This window comes from Amborella trichopoda, chromosome 11 (genome assembly GCF_054954075.1).
Source record: "Amborella trichopoda isolate Santa Cruz 75 chromosome 11, AtrichopodaSantaCruz75HAP2 v2.0, whole genome shotgun sequence".
Classification (NCBI taxonomy): domain Eukaryota; kingdom Viridiplantae; phylum Streptophyta; class Magnoliopsida; order Amborellales; family Amborellaceae; genus Amborella; species Amborella trichopoda.
In genome coordinates, this window is record NC_142346.1 from 43,318,496 (window position 1) to 43,330,770 (window position 12,275).

A 12,275-nucleotide genomic window follows, 5' to 3' on the forward strand; every position below is an offset into this window, starting at 1 on the left:
TTTAAATTTTAAACTAGGAGGACCTTTCTATTATTTCACCATATAATAGCAATAGACAATGACTACAAAACACTCAAAAGTACAAAGAGCATGCAATAATATACAAGAACTGCTCCCTATACATCTTTCTCTATAAAAACAATGATTTCTTGCCTCCTCTTCTACATATCAATATATCAATGGCTCTATCATTTCAACATGATTATTATATGAGAGAGACAGAGAGATAGATGTAGCTAGACCTTGAATTGTACAAGGTCAGGGTCTATGTCCTGCGGTATCTGCCTCTTAGTCGGGAATTCGGGAAGGAAACTTGCGAACAATCTTGCCTTGTCGAGATACGCTGCATACATTTGATCGAAACCTCTGGTATTCTCACTCACGTTCCTCAACAAAAGACTCTCCTTCTCATCACTGCTAATTTGGCAACCTGCAATTAGAAGCCTCAATCTATCAAAAGAGAGAAACATCTTCTCAACCATACCACCATCCTTCAATGTACCCTTTGGAAGTGTCCAATCTCCAGTCATCCAGTTAAAACGATAAAGAGGCAAGAAGCGTTGGCCATGGAGCGCTATAAACTCCATGGCTGCAAGGATGAACTCAAATTCTTCATCAGATATGTAGTAGGCAAAGCTGATCCTAGTCCACCCAGGCTTTAGTCCATGGTAACCCTGCAATGTCCAGTTCAAGGGCATTTTAGTGCGGAAAAAGTTTATATAGAGCCGAGACTCTAAACAATCAAATTAGAGCCTACCTTCAAATTTTCACTAGAAGAGGTTATTTTGATGCCCAAATATTCTTGAATTGATTATCTCGACATCAAGACGCATGGACATGAAAAAAAAATGGATTTCAAGTTTTCAAAATAATGCATATTGTAATGCATTTTGGGACCGTTAATTTTCATGATTTTCAAGTTTTCATAGATCTGCTCGATCTATACTATTTTGAAGCTTTAAATTTCATAATTAGAGATGAAAATGTATTTTAAGGCTATCACAAAGATTTCTAGTATTAAAACAATATTTCTCAACACTCTTTGAAGGTGCGCACTACTTTGATTGTTTAGAGCCTCTGCTCTATACGAACTACACCCTTTTAGTAATTCTCTCTAAGTACAATTTAGAAGGAACTAGCACTCATTTTGTCACTGAATTCCTAAGAATAAAAGATGAGATCTGATGTACTTTCTTTCCTAGAGAAAGTATGGCAAATAAATACAAGGAGAAAAGAAATATTATTATTTCATTGTTTTAATGAGGAGAAATGTGTACAAAGACTATTTACCTCTGGTACGAGGAGGTCATAGTCAATATTGACCATTAGATCAAGCTCAAACTTCAAAAGGAAAAAAAAAATTGTCCAATTCTATGGCACAACTCAGGCTTGCGTTTGGCGTCAAGGTGAATTGTGACCTCCTCATACTAAATGTAAATGGTCTTATGCTATAAAATCTCTAGTAAACCCTCTTTTCAAAGGGAGACATGTTGTGAGTAATACATGAATAAAAAATGGAATTGTATGGTCACACTAATTTTTAGCTATTGAATGCGAAATCCAATAGATGAAAGTGTGTCACAATATTTGAGAAATTTTGTTTCGGATTTTGTGCTTAAACAATAATGCATCTTCAACCACTTGATTTCAAGTCTAAAGGTCAATGATGATCGTGATCTCTTGTATAAAAAATAAATGATCTTTATATGCATTTTCATAAAAAACCATATTTTCAAATCAAAGCCCTCTATCTCCCATGTTGAAAATTTGAATTAGAAAAAATGAAAGAAAAAAAGTACCACAAACACAAACCTATGTGCATGAACAACGTACACCACTACTATCAGCTATCTAATTCGACCTAATCAAAATTGTCAACTGTCCGATGTAAACTCGCCAAGGATTACCAGAAGGAAAATTGTTTCATGCGGGTTGGACTGCATTTCTATATATGCGGTCCCGAAAGTGTAAAGCAACCATTTTAATGATGGATGCAAGTAGGTGTTCCATTTAAAAAAATGGAAACTAACGGTCCAAATGTTATCTTACTAGAATTATTATTTCTAGTTTTTAAAATTTATTTATTTTTTCATATTCACGATCTCTATGTTAGAGATCACATGTCCTTAAAAATCAAGTCTTAAAATCCATCTAAAAAATAGATTTATTAAGAGGCTTGCATTTTTACATTTGTGCGCTTGGCAGCATAGAAACCGGGTCCTTATCAGAAACCATGAAATCCAATTGGACAGTATCCTATGAATTGTAATCCATAGAACAACTAGCAACTTATGATGCATGTTTTTGCATACATAGGTTGTGTATAAAGGCGTTCCAAATCTAAAATTGGGCTCTGACTCACCAGGGTCCGATGCGCTCGGTCCAGCTCGGATGATTCCTAAGCCAGACCAGGCTATACTCAACAAACATTTTTAAAAATAGCTAGAAAAAACCTAGAGAATTTGGTGATTCAGGCTCCTAACCCGATCCGATTCCCCAGTTGAACAAGCCATTTTTAAAACTTCTTATTTTTTGAGGTAGAGAAGGTTCATTACCTTTTGAATGCCTGATCTTATGGAGAGAGACTCCTCTTTGCCAATGTTCAAAAGAATGTGACCATACGGGCCAGCACAAGCACAACCTCCTCTTGCTTGAATACCAAAGAGATCATTCAAAAGCTTGGCAACAAATCTACAATGGAGAGGCTTCTCTTTCCTAATGGATCTCTCTTTCGATATGCAAATGTTGTCTTTCTTTGAGCTCAAGTCTCTTTCACAGTGTCCATCGAGGCTCGTAGTGTAGACGAGGAAGGAGATGATGGGTAGGCGCTTAACATGGGTGTTCCCTAAAATGCTTATGTTGGCATTAGGCAAGATCCTAGCTAGAGCTCTTTGCAATAGAACTTGCTCTCTAGATTCAATGAGGGACTGTCCCATGTACTCTTTGATCCCAAAAGCAAGGGCAGCTCTTATTGTTTGAATGATGCCTGGGGTGCCTGCTCCCTCTCTTTCCTCTATGTCCTCACAATATAGAGTGTCCTGCCATAAGGGATCTTGTTATTCACAAGTTTATGCCATGAAAGTACAGTGTGATCATATGATTATAGATGAGCTGTGGTCGGCGGTGTTATCATCGTTCGGTTGTTGGATGGATGATGATAGAGGGGATTGGGAACTAATAAGAAAAGAAACCTTATATAATAAGACCATTTACTTATGATAGAAGGTGCTCGCAATCATTATTGACCGTTAGATGTGAAATAGGGTGATTGGAGATATGCCATTAATTGATTACAAAGTCTTCAATAAAATTTCTCGAATGTTGTGTTATACTTTAAATTAGTAGGATTTCACATCCAGTGGCTGAGAGCAATTGTGGCCTTATAACAAAAGCTACTAGTCTTTTATTATACAATCCCCTAAAAGAACAACATGAAGTAAAATGAAGATCATATTGTTTCTCCATTAGTGATTATAAATTGATGGGATTGTGATAAAATTTATGGCCGTAGTCAAATGATCGCAGGAAAGCTATGGTCATAATAATCATTATTAAAACCAATATTTGATTGACTTTAGCTGATTAGGAAGGCTGGTTTTAACAAGGCTTGGTTTTTTTTTGGTAAGTGGTTTTGACAAGTTAATTTTAATATATTTTATATTTCAAACTGTTATTGCTATTTTTTTTGTTTTTTTTTTAAAATTAGTCCAACTGATTCGACCAGTAGTTGGCTGTTTTGAATAGATTAGAGCTCTAACTAGTTGGCTGTTTTGAATAGATTAGAGCTCTAACCAGTTTGATAGGTAGTCTGAAATCCAAATGAATAGATTAGAGCTCTAACCAGTTTGATAGGTAGTCTAAAATCCAAATAACACTGGTCATAAGTGCTATTATTGTTTAGTGGCAGGTAATGGAGAGAAGTTGAGACCTCAATACCAAGACATGAGCTTTATTTTCCTATAGTCATATGGGTAAAATATAGAAATTGAAAGTACCTCTTCATTGAAGCCATTGACATAGGAGACGGTTCCTCCACCACAAGTGGAAGGAGGGTGTGAAGATAGCAGATAGAGGGCCTTGGACATGAGCAGAATTCCAGGGGTACCCGGTCCACCAACAAACTTGTGAGGGCTCATGAATATCGCATCGTAGCCGTCCAACTCTCCGCATCGCATATCTATTTTGACATATGGACCGCTGTTATCAACAAGTAGCACGATCTCAGTCATCATCATCGTCAAATAACAGAGTAATAGTGACTTTTTTTTTCTTCGTTCATGAGGCAATTTCATTTATCATCTTTATTGTCATTATTAGAAGTTTGTTTATATAGTGTATTAAAAGTCATAACAATAATATGGCCAACTAAAAAAGGGTAAATCAGCTTAATTAGTTAATTGGCATGACTTTGAAGTGTTCAAACCCTTGATATCTCTTGCCCAGATTGGTTTACCTACCACTAAGCCTGAGGGAACAAAGCAATAACATGGAAAGGCCTGTGCATCATCATCATCACCGATATTATTTACATATTGATTCTTCTTCTTAAAAATTTATTAGTTGAAAAAGTAAACCTTTAGATGTATCAAGAGATATAGTTATTGTACTGCATAGTTATTTTACTGCATCCTTGACACATCATTTTTTTTTTGTTTTTTAGGTAATTTAATAGGGAAGACAACTCCTTTTTTCAATAAATTGGAGAGTTACATTTTAAAGATGTTATAATTAGGGGCATCGGCAGTAAAAATGGATACCAAGATGTAGTAATTGAGTGTGAGGATGCTACCACCACGACCCCAGCCACATCTACCATCTATTTATGCAATCAGTAGTGGAGATCGTGCCCAAATGTCATTATTGTGCACAATCGTCATTGTCCATTACAAATGGATGGGGGATGTATTAGGGGACAAGTCCAACAATTTCATCCACTGGCACATAAGAAAGAGATCAAAAATGAAAAAATAAGAATGTAATTGACATTTGACTTTTGACACAATTTATAAAATTGAACGCTTTGTTCGGTTTGTTGCAAAGTTATCTTTCAAGTTTTATTCCTGGTGCTAAAATGGTTGCTTGGGGTGGCCAGACCCAACCCGACCAAGTTATACATGGATCGGGGCTTGACCCAGATTCAAATCGGGTCCAAGTGACTTGAACTCGGACCCAATTTGGATCCGGGTCAAGTCTAAGTCATTTGGACCCAGGCCTAGTTTAGGTTCAAATCATTTAGACCTAGACCCAATCCATACTTGAGTTAAGAAATTTTAAAACATAAAAATGTAATTTATATATAATTCATATTTTATATACTTTTTCATAAATTTTATACCGGGTTGGTTCTGTACAAATTGAACTTGTACCGGACCCGACTCGACTTGATAGGGATCCATTCTTGAGCTGGATCTGGACCGATTCTCCGGGTCCAAAACATGGACCTGGACCCAAACCCGGTTCGGGTTGATTCAACCCGATTGCCACCCTTTACAGTTGTCCACACAAGGCGTAGAAAAATCAAACTACAGGTGTATTTTGTCTCTCCACTAAGCGTTTAGTATGTAATAAATAACATGCATAAAATGGCACGAGGGAGACTTTTTGTGCCCTAATGGAGAGACCTATTTTGTGACCAGGAAGAAAGAAAGGGAAATTTTAATCAAGTGAAATGATTTCCTGCTCCCGGAGTTGCTACGGCTGGCAATTGACCTAGCGGCATTGGCACGGCTCTAGAAAAATAGGACCTGGGATAGAAAATGTGGCCTGTGGGTCGGGCTAGGGCCAATGCCGGCCTTTAATTTTTGTAGCCCAGTTTGGCCTAACAGGGTCAAGGCCAGCTTCAGGCATGGCCGGCCCTACGCTACGCTGACAAGGGTTGGGCCAGCACCAAGGATGGCCGGTTACCATCCTTACTCCCAAGGGAGTAGACTGTTCATTTGCTTCCAAGGGCAAAATTCAACCTGGTGATACGTTCAGTACGTCGAAATTTAAGAGATGCATCCGCTTCAATCAAGTGACAAACTTGAAAAAAAAAAAAAAAAAAACAAAAAAAAAAAACACGAAGAAAAAGCTCTTTAATGAGCATGAGAGATTTTTTTTTTTAAAAAAAATTGAACATAAACAACTATGTGCTCTTGCCAAAAAACAAAAAAAAACAAAAGAGAACATAAACCATTCAATTTTGAACAGCTTGTTCTCCGCAAAAGAGAACCCAAAATTTAGATTCTTATGTGAAATGATTATCTACTGATTATTAGGTGGATCCAAACAAATCCTCCTATGTGCCTTTTTCACCAGAGGGAGCAACATAGACTCCCTCAGGAGCATAGAATATTAGGATGCACACTATTCAATAAACTTCGTCAAAAATAGGATTATGCAGAGCTAGGTTAACAAAGCTAGCTTTAAATACAATATGAAAAAGGCATATTCCATTTCGCATTTTCTTTTAAAAACCATAGTCATGGCGTTGTTTTTCTTGAAGTCTTGGAAACATCGATCTAGTCATCTAGAGATGAGGCTTAGAAAAAAGTGGCATATAAATTGTTTAATAAATAAATAAGGTTTATGTACTTTATAAGTGCGCATGACCATTTAATATAAGGTTAGATTCAGTGTTTTGAGAGCTCAAAATATATATATTTTTTAATTTTATATTATTCATCTGGGGATGATGAGGTAATCTATAAATTTTAAGGTCGAACTTTGGGCCTATACTCAAAATGTATTTTATCTCTCTTGAAACCATTTTCCAAATTTTTTATTTATTTGAAACTTGATCTAAAAAAATATCATTGATGAAATGTAAAGAAAAATTTGTCAAAATACCTATAAGAGTTCATCAATTTAACATTTTACCCAATTGCAACTATTCAAAGTTGTCTGAGTATATGTATTTTGATGGGTATTTTTAAATTAAATCGATAAATATAAATAGAGTATTAAATAGTTTATCTCTCGTAAATATTTGAATAAAATTTCCGAATGAGAATGCATGCTCTCTCTTGCCCTTGTCCATAGTGGGTCAAGTAGGAGAGAGAGAGAGTACCTAGCAGCAAAGTCGAAGCAGGCGAATGCCCCGTACTCATGAAGGAGCCGAGCAATAGCACGAGTGTCTGTACAAATCCCGGTGACATTACTGCAAGCTGAGAATGAGCCGAGCATCGGCCTGTTGCCTCGTCGTGTCGCCTCCTCAAGCTTTTTATGCAGCATGTTCATATCAATGAGGCCTTCATCATCCACCCCAATTTCCACCACCTCAGCCAAGCTTTGTCTCCATGAAAGAAGGTTGGAGTGGTGTTCGTACGGCCCTACGAACACCAGCCATCGTTCTTCGGGCTTTAGAATTAGGGCTTCGAGGTATCGAGATCGGAGAGTAGAGGGGATGGCAACGCCCATTACTTCGTGGAGCCTTTTGATGGCTCCAGTGGTGCCATTGCCGCATAAGAGAAGGATCTCCTCTGTGCCACTGCTACTGCCCAGACATGTCTTTATGTATTTTGTTGCCTCTTTTACCATTTTCCCCATGCGCTGCCCTACGAAGCTATCGTTGGTGTGCGTGTTTCCTATTTAGATTATAACAGGAAAAGGAAAATAATCTGCATTAGTGTGGGTAAAAAAGGAAAAAGTTTATATAAGGTTGCAGCCTTAAAATGTAGAATTAAAGATGCACCTCAAAAATTTATAAGAAAAAGTAGTTTTATTGTTGACAAACTCTCTAATTGATCATCTTTACATCGAGATGTATGACTATGAAATAAAAAATAAAATTTGAGTCTTGGAAAATCTTGCTATACATTATCTAGACCGTTCATTTTTAAGATTTTCATATGTTTATAAATCTACTTGATTTTAACCATTTTTAGAATTTAAAATTTTATAATTAGATATAAAAATAAATTTGAAATAATCCTCAACATTTTTTACATCAAAATCACATGTTATGATAAAATTTGGAGGTGCATCTTAATTGGATTGTTTAAGGTTGCAACCTTGTAGAAGCCACACCCTTGGATAAATAGGGTTATATTTTTTATTTCGAAGGAATAGGTGTCTTTTTTTTATAGAAAAAACATAGAATGATACAATTTACTTTTGGTACAAGGTGGCCACATCAATCTTGACCATTGGATGTAAATATTGGGTGGCTGTAATTATTATGTTGACCAAGTTCAAATTTCAAAAGAAATTTTCTCGAAGTTTGCAACACATCCAAGCTTATCAAATTTCATATCGGATTGTTGTAAGTAATTGTGATCACGTTGTATCAAAAGTAAATGATCACATGTATATAATCCCCTTTCTTTTAACAATATATTTATTTTAAATACTATTTACTTAACTTTTTTTATTTGGTGAGAGTATGTTCTCTGAATCCGGAGGATCAAACTTGCCGTGTCACTTTAGGTAATGAAGCTAAAGCTAAAAGCCCTTTTAAAAGGCATTAAACTGTTGTCAAGAATTGAGGCGGGGAAGATTATCAAAGGGGATTCAACAAGAGTAAAGGCAAAGCTAGTGTACGATGGAGGTTGACCATAATTTTTCATGGAATACGGGATATTCTCAAAACTATAATTGCTGAAATTCGTTATTGTTATAAGGAGTCTAATGCCGAGGCTGGTTGTCTTGCAAAAGAAGGGGTACACTAATCTTTGCTAGTGATTATTTCTTTCTAGTGATAGTGACTTTGTCTGTATCTTGTAATTTGTTTTCTTCTTATTAATAAAAATTCTTTAGTAATGGTGAAAAAAATATATAATTAGGTGAACCGTTGACAAATTCTGTCAATACCTAGATTTTGCTTTGAATAGGAATTGGCCAAAGCGCCATACCCATCTAGGGGTGGCAACGGGTCTGGCCGGACCCCAAGCTATCACACTTGGACCCAAACCCAATTGGACTCGACTTAAAATAAAATAAAAATATATTTAAATGTTATGTTAAATATATATATATTATTTAAATATTATAACTAAATATTTATATTTATTTAAATATTATATATATTAAATATTATTTATACAATAATACTATTCATGTCGGGTCTACATGGACCTGAACCCGACTTGCCTGAACCTGGGCCGAGTCTCGGGATGGGTCCAGAACCATCGCCACCCCTTACCCATACAAGCGACTGGCCAATATGATAGTTTCATAATGCTGGTCAACCATAAAAGGTTGAACTTCAAAGGATTAAAATCTAGGGCTCAAAACAAGTCCAAGGTTTGAATGCCACTACCTCTAAAACCCATTTGCTTATCTGCAGTCTGTCACCAACACGTAGACCATGTGGTTCGTAAACTTATTTGCTCCCTCACAAAAAACAGGCAACAGGGTTACATCTCTAGTGTTTCAAAATCCAGATTTATAGGGCGGATTATTCATCCACGGATTCGTGTTGGATCCTTAAATTGGCAATCTAAATTGGGTCTGGATTGGTCTAAGTTAGTGATTTAGAAAAATATTAAAAAATAAATAAAATAAAATTACAATTAAATTAGGGATTTACAGCGTCGGGATTTAGAAGGACCTAAAAAAAAATTTTGGTGGGGGGGGGGGGGGGGGGGGGGGCGGGGGGTTGAAATTAAATGAAAATATATATGAGTAATGTGTTAAATTGTTCATCTCTTATGAGTAATTTGATAAATTTCCCTTTTAAAAAAATGCTCCAGATATATTCCCCTACCAAGGTTGATGGAGAATGAGATTTATAGTTTTAAGAGCTCAAAATCTCTTCTTTCTTTGTGATTTGTAATTTATCTATTGTTCTAATAGTTCATATTGTTTACCTTTAAATGTGAAACTTATCAAAATACTTATACGAGATGGACTATTTAACGTTCTACCCATTTGCAAGCATTCAAATTCAAAATCATGCATTTTTCTATCGGTATTTTGAAAATGAAATCAAAACTTACGGTTAAGATGTTAAATTGTTCATCTATAATGAATAATTTGATAAGTTTCCCTTTTTAAATTGATAAAAAAAATGAACTTAAAAAGCTTTGTAAAGTGTTGTGAAATTTCCCTTACTAGTTATTTCACCCGCGGTACCACTAACCTCATTGTCCGATCATAAACATTTGACATGGTCGATGCGTACCACTAAAATGCTCCATTCTATCCAAAAATAAAAATTTTAAAATAAAAAATAAAAAAATAAAAAATAAAAAGAGAAAGCAAAATTCCCATTCAAAAGAAAAACCAACACAAGGCCACCAACCCTGGCAAAGACTGGGCGGACTGCCGAGTCCGAGTGCAAAACGTTGAGAACCAGTCGAGTCTCATTGGTTTTCAAAGCTTTGCTGTTAAAATTGTTGAGACTTGGCCGAGTCTGATTCAGACCGGCTGGAGCCTACCTCCTGACTCGGGCTCCAGACCCACCGTGTCCCAACCCAAGTCCAGTGTTTAAGAAACTGAAATCATCTTACCATAGAATGGAAGAACATTGTGATGGACAAAATTCTCGACATGTTCGAGAGCCCTCCCGGAGGCGGTATGATCAGCATACGTAAGAATCCGCTTGCCAAACGGTGTGTCTATCTCTGTGCTACTTCCAATCAATTGCGATCTTAGCCACACACACTTCTTGTCCGTGCCCTCGATGCCGTACTCCCCCTCTTTCGGTGTCTCGAACGAAACAGATGGTTCCCTGAAATCTTCATGGCCATGGCCATTATTTTTTGTCCCAATCTTGTTAAGGGCCACCACCTTCTCTTCACAGTGGATGGTACAGCGTAAGGCCATTAGGGGACCAGACAGGGTAAGTGAAAGAAGTTGATATGAGAGAGAGAGAGAGAGAGAGAGAGAGAGAGAGATTTGCTATGAGAGAAAAAATGCTAAGAGAGAGAGAGAAATTTTCTATGAGAGAAAAATTTGCTATGAGAAAGAGAGAGAATTTTGCTAAGAGAGAGAGAAGAGAGAGAGAGGAAATCAATTCTAATGCTGATGTTTCATATATGTTGTATATATATATGTGGAGTTTATATGTATGGAGTTTTGTAGGCATGAAAAAAAGTCAAATACCTTGTCTCTCTTTATTTTAGTGATACAATGAGCTGCCACGTTGTGGCGTCAGACCCATGTTTTCTGGTAAAAGGGTTTTGCCTTTCGAGAATAAGATATTACTGTGAAGCACTTATCAAAGTTTATATCTAATTATGGAAGGTTGAAGTTTGTACAAGGTTGCTTCCTTGTACGGTAAGGCATAACTCTAAAAATATATTGAAGATGTCATTTTGGTGTCTGAAGCGTTATGATGGTTTGAAAATATATTGTCATCCAACATTATGAAAATTTAAAAGTTTGAAAATAATACAGATTGAAACATTTGAAAATATAAAAAATAGACGGTTTAGATAATTTGCTACAAGATGTATTATTTTTTGGACTTCAAATTTTGTTTTTTTCTACGTCTATACATCTCAAGATAGAGATGATCAATTGGATGATTCTCCAATGCCAGAACACTCTCTTTTATATTATTTTTGAGATGCACTTTACTTCATTAGTATAAAGTTACAACCTTGTATAAAATTTTTTACTAAAATTTAAAGATTAAAACTCAATACGGTTACTTGATAATTTTAAAAATTTATAATCGATATAATGTATTACAAAATGTACTATTTTTATGACTCAAAGTTCTATTTTTTTTGTTTTCCAACGTTTAGAGTAGACTTTTTGGTCCTATGTTGTATTTTTTTTCTTTTCCAACGTTTAGAGTAGACTTTTTGGTCCTATTTTTGAGGTGCCCTTAGTTGTAAAGCAAAATGAGGTTTCTATAGGGCGTAAGCTTTATAAAAACAAAATAAAATCTCACCTCAAATCCTTATCCAGCAAGTACTTTCGGCAACATGAATTTCTATGATGGCTCTAAAATCAATTTTTAACCCTGACAATAAAAATTGAAACTAAAAAAAATGGTACAAATCTTTTGGATTTGTGAACACTTATTTTAAGGTAAAATGGATGGTCTAAATAATTTGTTATATTATACACTATTTTTAGAGGTTGAAATCTTAAATTTTCTTCACAACTATAATGTTCAAGTCAAGATGATTAATATAAAAGTTTATCAATACTTCACTTGCAATTTTCGATGAGTTATGAGATGAGGATTTACTTATTTTGATAGGGCTGCAGCCCTATCTAACCATTTTTCTTTCAGGTATATGATTGACGCTTTACCTAAACTTTATAATGGTGTCGTATGTCCAAAGCTTTGGACACGTTCATTAAATTGTTGGGAGTTTGTCATTTTTGGAGTGCAACGC

The 12,275-nt window shown here is 35.7% G+C and overlaps 1 protein-coding gene across 2 annotated transcripts; it reads right to left on the minus strand.

Moving 5' to 3' along the window:
* On the minus strand, nucleotides 1–10,949 carry LOC18448303 (uncharacterized). 2 transcript variants are annotated; one of them, XM_006858373.4, is made up of 5 exons: nucleotides 10,431–10,949; nucleotides 7,049–7,565; nucleotides 3,996–4,197; nucleotides 2,556–3,038; nucleotides 1–674 (listed from the first exon to the last, which is right to left on the minus strand). In XM_006858373.4, the coding sequence occupies exons 1-5, from the start codon at nucleotides 10,744–10,746 to the stop codon at nucleotides 237–239; spliced, it is 1,956 nt and encodes a 651-aa protein (XP_006858435.2). In that variant the 5' UTR covers nucleotides 10,747–10,949; the 3' UTR covers nucleotides 1–236. The 2 variants fall into 2 exon arrangements, with proteins under 2 accessions (XP_006858435.2, XP_088708578.1); XM_088852452.1 differs by having other exon boundaries at nucleotides 81–674; nucleotides 3,996–4,177; nucleotides 10,431–10,940.
* Nucleotides 10,950–12,275: the final 1,326 nt, after the last annotated feature.